Raw genomic sequence first — 15,867 nt, 5'->3', positions numbered from 1 at the left:
CTCTGTGGTGGTGCTATACTTGCCCCTTTTGTCAATAAGGAGAGGAAAGGTCACCAGCATCAACTAAAGGGTCCCAGTTTCTTTGAGTGGCTACATATAGGCCATCCCAGCTACAGGTCTCCTGGTCCATCAGGGACTAGTGCCCTTTATCAGGATTTGGGTGTGGTAGGGCAGGGGCTTTGAGCCCAGACTTCATGGGGTTCCCCTTCTAGCAGAATCTGACTTGGTCCGGCCCACAGGGTCTGTGATGGTGAAGTCTCCCCTGAACCGCGAGCTGGTTGCTACCTATGAGGTCACGCTCTCAGTGATTGACAACGCCAGCGACCTCCCAGAGCGTGCCGTCAGTGTGCCAAATGGTAAGATGCCTTGCTAGTATCTCTTATGGGCCACTCAGAGCTATCTGAGGGTTGGGAGGGGCTAGAAACCAAGTGTAAGTCTGGCTGTAAGGAGGTGAATCCCAGGACTCAGCTGCCAGGGCTACTGAGGAGTTGGGGTACCTTAGGATAGTGACAACCACCTTGGAACACAAGGTGACTGTGCCCCTAAATGTGTGGGATCTGAACCTCTAGACTCTGAGGGGGAGGGGGGATGGTGTCAGTGTAATATTGGAATCCAAGGTGTGGCTAGAATAGGAGCAGGAACTGTGATCTGATAGGAAGCCATGGGGTCAGGGCCGGAAGCAAAGAGCTAAAGAAGGGGACTCAAGGCCACAGACCACAGTGGGGGGCAGGCTCAGTGACAGAGAAGAGGCACGTGCTGGGAAGCTATTATGGGCTGGAATGGTTGGGCTAGGCAGAGGGGGCAGTGGAAAACGTAGGGATGGGGTAGTCTCATTCTACTGTCAGAAGACAAGGACAGTTGTTGGGGTGGCTTGAGCTGCTTATCTTCTCAGCCTGGAGGCCCAAGTGTTTCAGAGGGAAGTGTGTTTATCTCTTACCCTGAGATTTTAAGGTCAGAGGCCCAGGCTGCTTCTGCTGAGGGCGGGGATCATTCAGAGGGGCTAGGGAAGGCTGGATCAAAGGAATAGCCAGAAACCATCTTCATCCTAGCTCTCAAAGTTAGTTGGAAAACTGTGGCCACAAAAAGAACAAAGGCCACATCAGAGCCCCCAGCCCATTGGTAGAATACAAATCCCTCCTCTTATGGAAGAACGGTGATCAGATCAGAGGGAAAGTTTGATCCTAAGACCCACACAGCATTCCAGGCATTAGCCTGGCGGTGGTGGCCCGTACCCTTAATCCCAGCACTCGGAAGGCAAAGGCAGGCAGATCTCTGAGTTTGAGACCAGTCCTAGAGCAAGTCCTAGGACAGCCAGAGCTACACAGGGAAACCCTATCTCGAAAACACCCTCCCCACCCCGCTTAAAATAAATCTAGGCACAGTAACACATACCTGTAATCCCAGGACTGGGGAGGTGAAAACAGGCAGATCCCTGAACTGTTCCTAACCAGCCACTTTAGCCTACTTGGTGAGTTCGAGGCAAGTGACAGATCTGAAGAGCCACTAAGGTTGACCTCTGACCTCCATACAAATGTATACACATATGCATGTGTACATATATACACCTTCACCACCACCACACACGAGCATGGAATCTCATACACATAAAATAACATGAGACATTGCTCTCCTCTGAGCTTGGCAGCCATAGGCTGGGGGGAAGAAAGAGCAGTAGAGCTGGGAAGGGAGCAGCGGGCACCAGGGTGGAACACAGATCTATGCCTGGTATTCCCTCCCACCTGCACCCCAGCCAAGCTCACGGTCAACATCCTGGATGTCAATGACAACACACCCCAGTTCAAGCCCTTTGGGATCACCTACTACACAGAGCGGGTCCTGGAGGGGGCCACCCCGGGTACCACACTCATTGCTGTGGCTGCCGTTGACCCTGACAAGGGCCTCAATGGGCTGATCACCTATACCCTGCTGGACCTCACACCCCCAGGCTACGTCCAGCTTGAAGACTCTTCCGCAGGTAGGTGGGGGGTCTCCGAGAGCGAGGGTAGGGGATGCATACCCATGCCTGTTAGCCCCCAGAGGGACTGTGACTCACTTCTCAATATCTAGTTGGGGCCCCACCCCTACCCCTGTCCTGTGGTGGCCTAGGCCAGATTCAAGATGGTTGGCATGCCAATCCTTTTCTGATGCTCCCAGCAGCAGATAGAATTTTCTAGTCCTGGCTTGGACGCAGGCCCACAGGTATCTGTCAGAACCCTAGAGAGCCCCCTCTACCATTTCTACCACCCAAGCTCCTATGAGCATATCCCCTTGGGAATGGGGTCTTAGACACGGAGGTACCTCAGGGTTGCCTTGGGGTTACAGGTACCCATTCCAGTGACTACAGGGAGCTTTCTTAGCTCTTCGTTGAGAAGGACAACCGAGGACAGTCTCTCCTCCATCTCTGTCCTGCGATGGGCAGTGTTACCTATTCATGCTCCTTGCCAGGAGCCCCTCCTCCCCTCAGAGCCCCAGATCTTTCCCAAAGTCTAGAGAGCCCAGGATGAAGAGTGGCCACACCTCATCGGTGGTGCCTCTGTGTCTCAGGGAAGGTCATCGCCAACCGGACAGTGGACTATGAAGAGGTGCACTGGCTTAACTTCACAGTGAGGGCCTCGGACAATGGGTCCCCACCCCGCGCAGCTGAGATCCCTGTCTACCTGGAAATTGTGGACATTAATGACAACAACCCCATCTTTGACCAGCCCTCCTACCAGGTGGGTGGCCAGACCAACGTGAGGGTCAAGATCTATACCTAGTCCTTGGGGTCTTTGGTGTGCCTTCTGCTCCTCCTTGCCCCCTCCCCCATGAAGCTCAGGAATGCTAAATACATGAGCAGCGTGCTACCCCAGAACACCATGGCAATCAGGGAATTATTAAGCAGGGCATAGGCTCCAGGGATGACCATACTCCCCTCTTCCTTTTCCCCTCCTCACCTCTCCCCTCCCTCCCTCTCTGTAGGAGGCCATTTTTGAGGATGTGGCTGTGGGCACAGTCATTCTGAGGGTCACTGCTTCCGATGCCGACTCGGGCAACTTTGCCCTCATCGAATATAGCCTGGGTGATGGAGAGGGCAAGTTTGCCATCCACCCCAACACTGTAAGTAGGCCGTTGGGAGGGTCTAACCCTGGGAGTGGGAAAGCCCGGAGTCCTGCTCTAAAGAGTCACCAAAAGCACCCCCCACATCCCCGTTTCTGGGTCCTGTCTCCTACACATTTTTAGACTTCAGGTTGCTTTATCTAAGGACAGCAAACTCTCTGCAGAGTCCCAGGTGTTGTTAAGCCTGCAGCCCCTTATATCCTAGTACAAATGGGAGGAAGTGGCCACCAGCTTTAGGAACTGGCCCTTTGGTGTGACAGGATGTGCCCCAAAACTTGAAACAAGTCCCAGGGACCACTTCTTGAAAGTGTCACATGAGGCGTGCCGTGGGAACTGGGCGTGTTGTTAGAACATCTGCTGTATGCACGACCCCGTACTTCATGGAGAGAAGCAAAGTGCTCCAAAGGGCGGGACCCACAAGTCCCCATGAGTCTCAGCCTTCCGTGAGAGTAGAAATTCCCAGGAAAAGATGGGATGGGGGCCCAAGCGTCTGCCTCTTGGTCCAGGAGCTGCTGTTTGCAAGGTGAGGAGACAGCCTCGCAAAGCGCAGGGCTGTTCAGCGAGCCTCCCCAGGTTCCAGGAGTTGCCCTCCTGTTTCTCTGTGTGCATTCCCTTCAGGAGGGTTTACCCTGCTTAGTGTGAGCACTCGGGTATGGTGCCTGGCATTAAGAACAGTGCCTGTTATCAGAGTAGATACTCTATGCTAGATGCTGGTCAGGCAGTTGGCTGCAGCCTGGGTGATCACTCCATCTCAAATAGAACACAATAGTAAGGGCAAGAACGCGGGCATCATGGAGACGAGAGGTCACCCCCCCCCCCCCCCCCAGCATGACCTCCAGACTCTAATAGTGTCTGTCCATAGTAGATGCTAAGCAAACACATCAAACTGATGAATCGCCTGAAAGCCTCCTCTTCCAACTAGGGTGACATCTATGTGCTGTCCTCTCTGGACCGGGAGAAGAAGGACCACTATATCCTAACTGCCTTGGCCAAAGACAACCCAGGGGATGTGGCCAGTAACCGTCGAGAGAACTCGGTGCAGGTGAGGAACAGCAGCCTAGAGCAGGGAGCAGCAAACTAAGTCCATAGAGAATGACTGACTGTTCTGAGTGGGAACAAGGCCACCACCCCCCAACTGCCAGGAAAGAAATGAGGTTGACTGTCTGGGAGAAGCCTCTCATCCCCAAATGTCGCATGAACAGCCTAGTACACCTAGGTGTGACGCAGAAGGCACTTGTGTGTCTTCACGGTCCAGTCCCAACAAAACAGTACGGTAGTGAAAACTACTTATGGCTCCTTTTTATTTATTTTTTCAGTTTTTGAGACAAAGTCTCACTGTGTACCTTATGTCGTCCTCATACAAGAGGCCTTCCCTGCCTCAACCTTGGAGATGCTGTGACTCCAGGTTCTTATGTATCCCAAGGTAGCTTAAGATTCATGCAGCTGAGGGTGACCTTGAACTCCTGATCCTCCTGCCTCTACCTCCCAATTGCTAGGCTTATTGCGCTGTACAGCCGGGCCTAGTGGATGAAGGGCTGGAGATGAGCCCAGAACCTCATGAATACCTAACTACAAAGAGACCAGCACTCTATCAACCAAGCTATACCCCCAGCCTAAGACCCTGGCTCAAAAAGTAAAAATACAGATGGTTGTGGTTGCACACGCCTTTAATCCCACCAGTTGAGAGGCAGGGGCAAGAGGAACTCTGTGAGTTTGAGGCCAGCCTGGTCTACATAGCAAGTTCCAGGAGAGCCCATTTAAGACCCTGTCTCAAAACATAAAGTAATTTACTTAATTAAATGGTAATGCCTTCCACGGTCATAGTGCCCTGTCCCTCCCCTACTCCACTTTGCCCTTGTGGGATGGGGTCTCCCAAGGAAGCCCCTTCACTGTCTTGTGGCCTCCCCAGGTGGTGATCCGAGTACTCGATGTCAATGACTGCCGGCCTCAGTTCTCCAAACCGCAGTTCAGCACGAGTGTGTACGAGAATGAACCAGCGGGCACCTCGGTCATTACCATGCTAGCCACTGACCAGGATGAGGGCTCCAATGGGCAACTGACCTACTCTCTCGAGGGCCCTGGAATGGGTATATGGCCTTCCCTTGATGCCCAGGAGGGCTTAGAGGGTGGGGAGGGGCAAGCTGCCATGTCTACAGTCCTGGGGCAAGGAGGAGGAGGAGACAGGAAGGCCATCTCAGTGAGGCCGTTCCCTTGTTCTCTCCCACTGCCAGAGGCTTTCTCCGTGGACATGGACTCTGGCCTGGTGACCACGCAGCGGCCACTCCAGTCCTATGAGAGGTTCAACCTGACTGTCGTGGCCACGGATGGTGGAGAGCCCCCCCTCTGGGGCACCACCATGCTTCTGGTGGAGGTCATCGATGTCAATGACAACCGCCCTGTCTTTGTGCGTCCACCCAATGGTACTATCCTGCACATCAAAGAGGTATTCCTGATCCTGGGGCCAGTGTTCTCTCTGACGCTCAGTTCCCACTTTCAGCCCACTGACTGCAACCATCCTGCGTTCACCATCTGGCAGAGTAGAGACTGCCACTGTGAGAGTGTGGGAACTGAGTCCACACAAGGAGAGCGGACTTGCCCAGTGCCACTCAAAGAAGATCTTGAGGGTTGGGTAGTTCTGTAGGTGGTGCCAGGAAAGGATCTAGGTGCAAGCGTAACTCTTTGGCTGCTCAAGCAATGACCTTGAGCAAGTGCCTTCTGCAAGTCTTGTTTCCATCTGAGAATGGACCTAATAATAGGACACACATCATCTCTTGCTCGTCGACTCTACCAGGGAGTATCTGGTCTCCTGCCACCCACTTCCCCCAGACATAGTTCAAAATAAACACAGGGCCCTTCCGTCTGTCTACTGGTCCTGCTGATACCAAAATGCACAGCTCGGGTTTTCTCATTCTTTGGTCTAACGCCAGTTAGTCTAGCTAGATGGCTGATCCAGTTAGGGGAAATGCATTGTCTTCTGCTCGTCCCTTCCACCCTAAGGCCCCAGTCAGTGGTCCTTGGTGGTATAATTGGGATATCTCTGGCTTGACCCAATTTGCCCCACAGACTCAAGCAAATCCCTTATCTCAGAACACCAATGCTGAGGTCATCTAGTCGTCTGCCTTTTGAGGTCCTGTGGGAGAAAATGATCTCAAGACTAAGCTCTGGGGAACACTGGGCCTGGTGTTGTGATACATTGGTCCTTTTCGCTTTGCCCACTAGGGAGCTCACAGTGGCGTAACCCCCTCAAATGACCCTGCCAGAGAATTGGGGCACTTCTATCTTATGCTAATTATATTCTTCTTTTACCCTATTTTTTTTTATAACTCGTTCAATCTCATTTAAATTCATATATTCCTGTCAATCGCTTCAAATCTTTTTTTGTGACGGGAAATGGTACATAAATTAATAATAATCTAATTCTTTTCCGCACCAAAGGCTCTGTTTGCTAAGCTTTCTCTTCAAGGGCTTTGTAGTTGGGGAGATCCAGATGACTGCCACTTGGAGCTTCTACTTATTATAAACAATGAGAAAACAATGAAGCCAGGCTGCGCTGAGAGTTTTGTAACAGTCAAGAACCATGTTCTTGCTGGGGCACCCTGAGGGCGGGGCCAGCAAATGACTACAGTCTTCCATGTCATAGACAAATCTTAAAAGAACGCAGGCCCTTGAGGCTTGGAGAAATGAGGAAACGAAGGATTTAAGAGCTCACCAGGGTACTGGCTCTGGGGTTTTTCATGCCCAGGTACCCCCTCCCATGACCCCCACAGGAGATCCCTCTACGTTCCAATGTGTATGAGGTCTATGCCACCGACAAGGATGAAGGACTCAACGGGGCAGTGCGATACAGCTTCCTAAAGACAGCAGGCAACCGCGACTGGGAGTACTTCACCATCGACCCAGTTAGCGGGCTCATCCAGACGGCTCAGCGCCTGGATCGCGAGAAGCAGGCAGTGTACAGTGTAAGGGGAGGGGCTGAAGTCGGGAGGGGGTCGGGTATGTGGGTTGCTGCTGGACCACCTCAGGGAGACTTGTTCCACTGAGCTTCCTTGGGGCCCTAAGCCAACCTCCAACCCTATCTTTCCCCTCTGACTGGGCTCCCTCACCTCCAGCTCATCTTGGTGGCCAGTGACCTGGGCCAGCCAGTGCCATACGAGACGATGCAGCCATTGCAGGTGGCCCTGGAAGACATCGATGACAATGAGCCCCTCTTCGTGAGGCCTCCTGTGAGCTTACCCATCCCCTGTGGCAGTGACACCCCCACAGGGTCTCACCATCTGTGAACCCACACATGCCCATCCACACATGCCTGTACTCTGCCCTGATACACATCTGGTTAGCACACAGTGAGCCTCCGTCTAGATTTCCTGACTACAGAAACAGTGCTTCCCTCAAACCCCTAGGGCATTCAAAGTTGGGCACTAATGCAAGGCCTCACTTAGTGATCCAAAAAGGAAAAATGTCCAACACCTTTGCCTTTGGATGCACATATAGGCATGTTCATCATATGTGTGCATGCACACAGCATGAAAATGACTTTGGAGTCTTGAGTCAAAACTCAAAAGTGGACAGCAAAACTGAATGGTACGAGTTTGGTAGTGTCTGTGTATTTGTACATACATACATACACACACACATACGTACATACGTACATACATACATACATACATACATACATACATACGTACGTACATACATACATACATATATGGATGGGTGTCCAATAGAGGCTGTGTGCATGCGCATAAGAGAACGCTTGTTGGGACGTAGACCCTGGGGATAAACTAGAGGTTAAATCCTGTCCTCACGGAGGTTATAGTAATTCTGCTTACTCTCTAGGCAACAAAATCCTCAAACCCACAAAGCCGATACCCAAGGTCCTCTGGCCAGAGCTGGAGCTTGTGCCTCCTGTAACTACTTCCTCTCTTATAGAAGGGAAGCCCCCAGTATCAGCTGCTGACTGTGCCCGAACACTCACCCCGTGGTACCCTGGTGGGCAACGTGACAGGCGCTGTGGACGCAGATGAGGGTCCCAATGCTATCGTGTACTACTTCATTGCAGGTGGGGGGTCAATGGAGCCAGTGCCCCATCGGCCCCGGGTTTGCAGAGGCCTCTGAGTGCCCCTCCACTCACCCTGTGCCCCGTCTGCCCACAGCTGGTAACGAGGACAAGAACTTCCACCTGCAACCTGACGGGCGCCTGCTGGTGCTCAGAGACCTAGATCGGGAAAAGGAAGCCGTCTTCTCCTTCATTGTCAAAGCGTCCAGCAACCACAGCTGGACCCCTCCCCGAGGACCCTCCCCAGCCCTCGATCTGCTGACTGATCTCACCCTGCAGGAGGTGCGCGTTGTGCTGGAGGACGTCAATGACCAGCCGCCGCGCTTCACCAAGGCTGAGTACACCGCAGGTGCAGGGACCAGCCGGGGCCTGAGGGCGTGGGTGGCTCCTTCCCTGACATTTACGTGGCCTGCCTGTTCCCACAGGAGTGGCCACCGATGCCAAGGTCGGCTCGGAGTTGATCCAGGTGCTGGCCCTGGATGCGGATATTGGCAACAACAGCCTGGTCTTCTACGGCATTCTGGCTATCCACTACTTCCGGGCCCTTGCCAACGACTCTGAGGATGTGGGCCAGGTCTTCACCATGGGTAGGAGCCCCAGTCAGTGCATGGACTTCAGTCCTGAGATGGAGTCTGTTTGGCACAGTCCTAGGTGGTCATCCACGTCAGCCCTTCTGTCCGCCCACCCGTTTCTGCTATTCTGTCTGTTCTTTACCTATTTGTCCCTTCATCTGTACATGAACTCTTTTTCTATGTGTGTGTGTGGGGGGGTACATTTTTATTTATTTGCGGGGGTACGTGCCCACAGAACTCATGCAGAGAAGTCGGAAGACAACATGAAGGAATTGGTTCTCTCCTTCACTCTGTGAGTCCCCAGAAATCAAAAGCAGGTCATCAGGCTTGGTGGCAAGTGCCTTTACCCACTGAGTCATCTCGCCAGCCTTGTTTTTTATTTTACTTTTTTAAATGGCAGGGTCTTGTGTAGACCAGCCAGCTTTGAGATCTCTATATAATTTTGAGCCAGACACAGTGGTGCATGCCTTTAATTCCAGCAGACAGAAGCAGACAGATCTTTGTGAGTTTGAGGCCAACCTTGTCTAGGTATTGAGTTCCAGGACAGCCAATGCCATATAGTGAGACCCTGTCTCAATTAAAAAAAAAAAAAAAAAAAGAAAAAAAATCTCGTGTGCCTGATCTTCCCGTCTCTACCTCCCAAGTACTGGGGTCACACTCCTATTTTACACAGTGCTAGGGATGAAACCCAGAGCTTCATGCAGACTGGGCAAGCTCTATCACCGAGCTGCATCTAAGTCCTCTTGCTTTTCTCATCTTCTTGTCCACCCATTCATCTACCCAACTACCCCTCCCTTTCTCTGTCATCCACCCCTTCCCCATCCCCTTTTCCACGATGCTCCCCATCTTTGCATTTGTCCCCCTTCTCTTGTATGTCAGGCATCGGGCAAGGCACTCCAGGGAGCTGGCAGCCCAGCTATGAATGTACACATTGCTAGAGCTTTTCCCTGTGTGTACGGGCAAGATACTATGGGGCAGGGCCTGCAAGGCACCCATTACTCTCCCACCTTACATGGGCTCCTCATCTGTGTGTCAGCCTTGACTGCCAGGAAGACTTGGCCTGAGACCCAGGGCTCCCATGTCTTCCTTCTAGTCCCTGCTTCTGGCCTCATAGCCCTCCACCATCCATATGGGCTGTCTCCGGATAAGCCAAACTGCCTTGGCTAGTCTACTCCATCTGCCCCTAGGCCCTGACCCTTCTGCCTTTCTACTTCCTCGATGCCATCCCAACCTCCCTCGTGCCTGATATGCCTCCTTTGTCCTTCAAGGTCTAGTTTAGATCCCACCTGCTCGAGTTATATAGCCGGATGCCAGCCCCTTTCCCTGTACTCTCACTGCCTTTCTTTAATGTGAAGCCAGGAATTGAACCCAGGGCCTTGGGTGTGATGGGCAGGCACCGCCATTGAGCTATGATCCCAGCCCTCGCTGCTCTTTAATAAACCCGGTTGCAGAGAAGTGAGGGAGCTAGCCGCCAGATAGAAAGCAGCAGGTTTTAACTCCAGGCCTGTCTTTCTCACAATCATCTAGGCTGTGCCATCTCCAGGTGTCTCTGTTGTGTTTGTGGGATTCTGAAGTACATGTGGCTAGTACAGGGGTTCTCCACCTGTGGGTCAAAACCCCTCTGGGGGTCGAGCAACCCCCTCACAGGGGTCGCCGAAGACCATCTGCATGTCACATATCTACGTCAAGACTCCTAACAGTAGCAAAATTACAGTTATGGAATAGCAATGAGATAATTGTATGGTTGGGGGTCACCACAACCTGAGGAACTGTATTAAAGGGGTCACAGCATTAGGAAGGTTGAGGACCACTGCTCTATGGATCTCAGAATTGGTAATCGTTTTTGGACAGGAGAGACTGCAGTTATTTTATTTAAAATGAAGTGTTTAAACAAAAACTTGGAGTAATCATTAAAATAAGGGGATTTCAGCCAGGCATGGTGACATATGCCCATAACCCCAGTACTCAGGGTGAGGGGGTGAAAAAATGACCTCTTCCCAAGGATGTGGGCATAGGGGATGGGGTTCAGCATCAGTGTGTAGCCCCTGAGCTGTGCCATCCCCCCGGATTCTTTCACAGGGAGTGTCGATGGCATCCTACGTACCTTTGATCTCTTCATGGCCTACAGTCCTGGATATTTTGTGGTAGACATTGTGGCCCGAGACCTGGCTGGTCACAATGATACTGCCATCATCGGCATTTATATCCTGAGGGACGACCAGCGTGTTAAGATAGTCATCAATGAGATCCCAGACCGTGTGCGTGGCTTTGAGGAGGAGTTTATCCGCCTGCTCTCCAACATCACCGGCGCCATTGTCAACACTGATGATGTGCAGGTGCCCCGGGGCCCTGGGACTGAGCAGTGGAAAGAGAAGGGGCAGATGAGATCTCTTCTTAGTCACTTCATATCCTCATGGCTTTGAGGGATGGTCCCAGGCCTGGGGGTTCCATCCCCTTATCTATAAATAAGGCTAATTAGGAATGAGCCCTGTGTAGAAGTTAGTGCCCACATCAGGGAGACTTGGTAGTGATAGGTCTTATCAGATATGCTGGATGGGCTCCTGCAAGATGCCTGCCCATCCCATTCCCATCCCCTCCTCTCCACTATATAAGCTTGACCCCACAAACTCCCTTCTCCCCCAGTTCCACGTGGACAAGAAGGGGCGGGTGAACTTTGCGCAGACAGAGTTACTCATTCACGTGGTGAACCGGGACACCAACCGCATTCTGGATGTGGACAGGTAGGTGTGTGTGGGGGCGGGGGGGGAGTGCCTGGCCTGCCTGCCTGTTTTGAGGGATAGGAACCTCCAAAGGAGACAGGAACTCTGCTATTGGCCTCTGTGCATGGTCAGAGCTGGGGAAGAATAAGAGACACCAAGAGCTATGCTCATCCTTCTGGGCCTCACTCTCTGACTTAGGGTTTCTGTGAAGAGACACCATGATAGTGGAAACTCTATGAGTGAAAACATTGAGTTGGGGCTGGCTTACGGTTCAGAGATTTAGCCCATGGTTGTCGCAGTGGGAAGCATGGTGGCACAAGGGCAGACATGGTGCTGGGGAGGTAGCTGTGAGTCTACATCCAGATCCACAGGCAGCAGACAGAGAGACCCGGCTTGAACACCTGAAACTTCAATGCCCACCTTTACTCAGTGACACACTCTTTCCAACAAGAAGGCCACACCTCCTAATAGTTCTGCTCCCTGGTGACCAGGCATTCAAATCAATAAGCTTATTGGTGCCTTTCCTATTGAAATCATGACACACTTCTTGTCCATTAAAGTGTCCATTTGGAGTCCATTAAGACCTTGGACACAGGCCTGGGGGCCCTGTAAGACGCTAAGCTCTCCCAGCTAGGTGGCTTTTCTCTTGGACACAGGCTTGGGGGGCCTGTAAGACGCTAAGCTCTCCCAGCTAGGTGGCTTTTCTCTTGCGAAGCTTCAGAGCAGAATGTGAACTGGTGGGAGTGGAGCACACTGCCCCCAGGGTGGAGGGTGGTGGCCTCTTGGAGGCAGTGGGTGGCAGAGATGGAGCAGAGACTGCGGCCCTTGTGCAGGGTCATCCAGATGATCGATGAGAACAAGGAGCAGCTGCGGAACCTCTTCCGGAACTACAATGTCCTGGACGTGCAGCCTGCCATCTCTGTCCGACTGCCGGATGACATGTCTGCCCTGCAGGTAACCTTGCTGGGCCAGTCCCTGGGGTCTGGGCCGTGCCCCCGAATCTGCCTGCTGATGGCTGGCCTGCTGTCTCCACAGATGGCCATCATTGTCCTAGCCATCCTTCTCTTCTTGGCTGCCATGCTCTTCGTCCTCATGAACTGGTACTACAGGACCGTGTGAGTGACTCCACCTCTGGCCTGAACCAGAGTGGTCAAGGTCTCCTGGTCAGCAGGCACCAAGGCAGACAGGGCCAATGACCAGGGATAGCAGGACAGATTCCCTGATTGACTCTCTCTCCCTTTCCCCTCCCCTCCCCTCCCCTTCCTCTCCTATCTCCCCTTCTCTCTTTTCCCCCTCTACTCTTCCCTCTCCTCCCCTCTCCCTCTCCTCCTCTTTTCCCCACTCCCCCTCTTTCTCTCCAGACACAAGAGGAAGCTCAAGGCCATTGTGGCTGGTTCTGCAGGTGAGCGAAGACTGGGGGCCCCCGGTAAGGCGGCCAGGTGCTCCTATTGGTTGGACTCTTTCCCTCCTCACTCAAATCCTCTCCCTGCAGGGAACCGTGGCTTCATTGACATCATGGACATGCCCAATACCAACAAATACTCCTTTGACGGGTGTGTGGGCTCCTCAAGTCTGTGGATCCCCTTTGGAGATCCCCGCAGTCCCCAGCTAGTGAGAAGTATCTGTAGCAGCCACTGGCTGAAACATGGAGTGTGGGCACCCCCTAGTGGGCTAGTCACTTCTCTGCACTCTCAGAAATGTGCTGTCCGGGTCTAGATTACAAGGGGCATAGGGAGTGGGTAAGGCTTCCCTGACAAAGCTGACCCAGACTGGTGTGCAGTCCTGGCTCTAGCAGGATCCTAGGATAGAAGGATGTAGCCACAGGTACCATGGCAGAGTTCTTATGCAGACCTGTGGGAGGCACCATGGCTGGCCAAGGAAATGGGCGGGTCTTAGAAGCAAAGCTATAATTATAGGCATCTTGCCCACCCTGTCCCACTCCCCAACTGCAGAGCCAACCCTGTGTGGCTGGACCCTTTCTGCCGGAACCTGGAGCTGGCTGCGCAGGCTGAGCATGAGGATGACCTGCCTGAGAACCTGAGTGAGATTGCAGATCTGTGGAACAGCCCCACCCGCACCCATGTGAGCCAGGGTAGCAGCCTGTGATCAAGCTGGAGACCTTGGAGGGTGGTCCCCTCTGCTGTCTGCATGTGATGTCAACCTCTTGGCTCCAGCCAATGCTCCCTCTCTCCAGGGGACTTTTGGGCGTGAGCCGGCAGCAGTCAAACCTGATGATGACAGATACCTGCGTGCAGCCATCCAAGAATATGACAACATTGCCAAGCTGGGCCAGATCATTCGAGAGGGGCCTATTAAGGTGAGCCCTTCCTTGTGCAATCCTGTAACCAGAATCTGAATGTTAAGGATGCAGGGAGATAGAAACTGTAGGTTTATCTGGACCTGCCTTGTATCAGGACTGAAGGGAGTCTGGACTAGTGAGGTCTGTGGTGTCTCAAAGGCTGGCCAGTGATCGTGTTCTCCTCCCATGTTCTCTGCTCTAGGGCTGGACACCTGTGCCCCCCTCACTGCCACGGGAGTGTGTGCAAGGGGGGTAAGGCAGGTGCCAGCCTAAGTGGAGAGTTAACCCTCTCCTTCCCTCAGGGCTCGCTGCTGAAGGTGGTCCTGGAGGATTACCTACGGCTCAAAAAACTCTTTGCACAACGGATGGTGCAAAAAGCCTCCTCCTGCCATTCCTCCATCTCCGAGGTAGCGAGGTAGCCTCGGGAGTGGGGGGTCTGTGTGCCAGTGTGCTGTGCCCCATTCCTGGGGATGCTGCTGCTTTCCCACACTCTACCACCCTGACACTGGAGAGTTCTCTATCTCTGCTCCTCTTCCTCTCCCCCTCCCCTCTCTCACCTCACAGTCAAGCCCAAAGGCTGGTGCTAGAGGTGGCTCCAGAATTCAGTAAGAAGGTTGTACTGTCTGGACTCTGGGATCTTTCCACCCAAGAACCCCAAACCACCTACTAAGGGATCTTCACTTTAAGAAATGAGTCAAAGGGGCCAAGTAGTCCTACATTAGCTACTATTCCAGCAACTAGAGATTGAGTTACACTGGCTTTCACCAGTGTGTGTTACCAACAGGGACAGAAGCCTGGGCGGAGCCAATGTGCTCCTCCCACTTCTGGGGAGGTTCTACCTGGCCATGCTTAAAGTCAACTTCGTTACAAACCCAGACACCACAGATTGATGCATTTGATGATATGTGGTAACCCTTTTAATATCCAGCTTCTGCCCTCCATTTGAGAAGGCTGGCAGGCCTGCTGAGTGGATCCATTAGAGGAGACAGTGAAGCAGCAGTTACAGCCAGTACAGCTCTGGAGTCACCTACTCAAACCTTAGGCACAGCCCTCTGTGGTTTCTGTATCCATAAGGTTGTCCCACCTTTTGCAGCTGATCCACACTGAGCTGGAGGAGGAGCCAGGGGACCACAGCCCAGGCCAGGGCAGCCTCCGTTTCCGCCACAAGCCACCCATGGAGCTCAAGGGCCCAGACGGAATCCACATGGTGCACGGCAGCACAGGTACCCTGCTGGCCACTGACCTCAATAGCTTGCCGGAGGATGACCAGAAGGGGCTGGACCGCTCGCTGGAGACTCTGACAGCCTCAGAGGCAGTGGCCTTTGAGCGCAACGCCCGCACAGAGTCAGCCAAGTCCACCCCTCTGCACAAGCTTCGAGACGTGATCATGGAGAGCCCCCTGGAAATCACAGAGCTGTGATGTAGAGCCTCGCTGCTGAGCAGCCCACCCACTACCCTCCAGGGCGGGAGCATGGCCAACTCTCTGCCCAGTCCAGCCTTCGTGAACGACCTTGGGCTGGCCCTGACAGCCTGCACGGCTGTTCAGATCGGCCTCCTGCCAGATACTGGTTCAGCATCTGATCTCTACCTTCATAAAATCGGTTATTTTTTTAAGAAAACTTAACTTTAAAAATGCTAAGTGTCTAAGGACAAGGTAAGGAGGGTCGCTGGGGGAGCCCCCAGAGACTGAGGACCAGCGCAGACCCTCCCTATGCAACCACAACGGGGCAGAGGTCCCGCACAGACGCGACAACTCTGCCGGCACACCCCTGCCTCAGTTCAGGTCCCACTAGACTTTGGCCTGCTGGACATCCAAGTGGCTCCCTGCCCTGCACACACCAGGTTGATGTCAGCAACCCAGTACCCGTCCCATCTCCCTGTCTTCTTGACGTGCTTCGTTGAGAGACATGACCGATGTTCCCTTGGGTTCCGAATGTAGAGTGTTTGTGTGTATTTCTAAATTAAGTTATTCCCTCAAGATTTCCTCCAGGTTTTGTTTAACTGATACTCAATGAAAGTTTCTGGAATGCTCTGTTTAAAAAGAAAAGCGACTCACGTGGAACCAGCAATGCACTGACTCTGGTGACGTATGAGGTTCTGGGGGATGGGAGGGGCCTCTTGGCC

The 15,867-nt window shown here is 53.0% G+C and overlaps 1 protein-coding gene across 5 annotated transcripts in view; it reads left to right on the top strand.

Annotated features, from left to right (window-relative positions):
- Positions 1-15,799, top strand: part of Cdh23 (cadherin related 23) — a 331,360-nt gene extending 315,561 nt beyond the window's left edge. For 2 of the 5 annotated variants that reach the window (XM_038342222.1, XM_038342223.1), the window contains 22 exons: positions 240-356; positions 1,751-1,975; positions 2,545-2,714; positions 2,959-3,096; positions 4,019-4,138; positions 5,006-5,183; positions 5,328-5,539; positions 6,864-7,055; positions 7,206-7,319; positions 8,026-8,155; positions 8,250-8,501; positions 8,578-8,739; positions 10,804-11,060; positions 11,368-11,465; positions 12,278-12,398; positions 12,480-12,559; positions 12,806-12,846; positions 12,937-12,997; positions 13,397-13,526; positions 13,639-13,761; positions 14,046-14,150; positions 14,837-15,799. In XM_038342222.1, coding sequence (XP_038198150.1) covers positions 240-356; positions 1,751-1,975; positions 2,545-2,714; positions 2,959-3,096; positions 4,019-4,138; positions 5,006-5,183; positions 5,328-5,539; positions 6,864-7,055; positions 7,206-7,319; positions 8,026-8,155; positions 8,250-8,501; positions 8,578-8,739; positions 10,804-11,060; positions 11,368-11,465; positions 12,278-12,398; positions 12,480-12,559; positions 12,806-12,846; positions 12,937-12,997; positions 13,397-13,526; positions 13,639-13,761; positions 14,046-14,150; positions 14,837-15,163 — 3,353 coding nt within the window. In that variant the 3' untranslated portion in view covers positions 15,164-15,799. Of the gene's footprint in view, positions 1-239; positions 357-1,750; positions 1,976-2,544; positions 2,715-2,958; positions 3,097-4,018; positions 4,139-5,005; positions 5,184-5,327; positions 5,540-6,863; positions 7,056-7,205; positions 7,320-8,025; positions 8,156-8,249; positions 8,502-8,577; positions 8,740-10,803; positions 11,061-11,310; positions 11,466-12,277; positions 12,399-12,479; positions 12,560-12,805; positions 12,847-12,936; positions 12,998-13,396; positions 13,527-13,638; positions 13,762-14,045; positions 14,151-14,836 lie in introns of those variants that run through there. The other 3 variants (XM_038342224.1, XM_038342225.1, XM_038342226.1) reach the window with 2 other exon arrangements.
- The last annotated feature ends 68 nt before the right edge of the window (positions 15,800-15,867 follow it).

This window comes from Arvicola amphibius, chromosome 9, assembly GCF_903992535.2.
Source record: "Arvicola amphibius chromosome 9, mArvAmp1.2, whole genome shotgun sequence".
NCBI classification, from domain to species: Eukaryota; Metazoa; Chordata; class Mammalia; order Rodentia; family Cricetidae; genus Arvicola; species Arvicola amphibius.
Note: the sequence above shows the minus strand (reverse complement) of the source record. Positions and strands in the feature narration are given on the sequence as shown.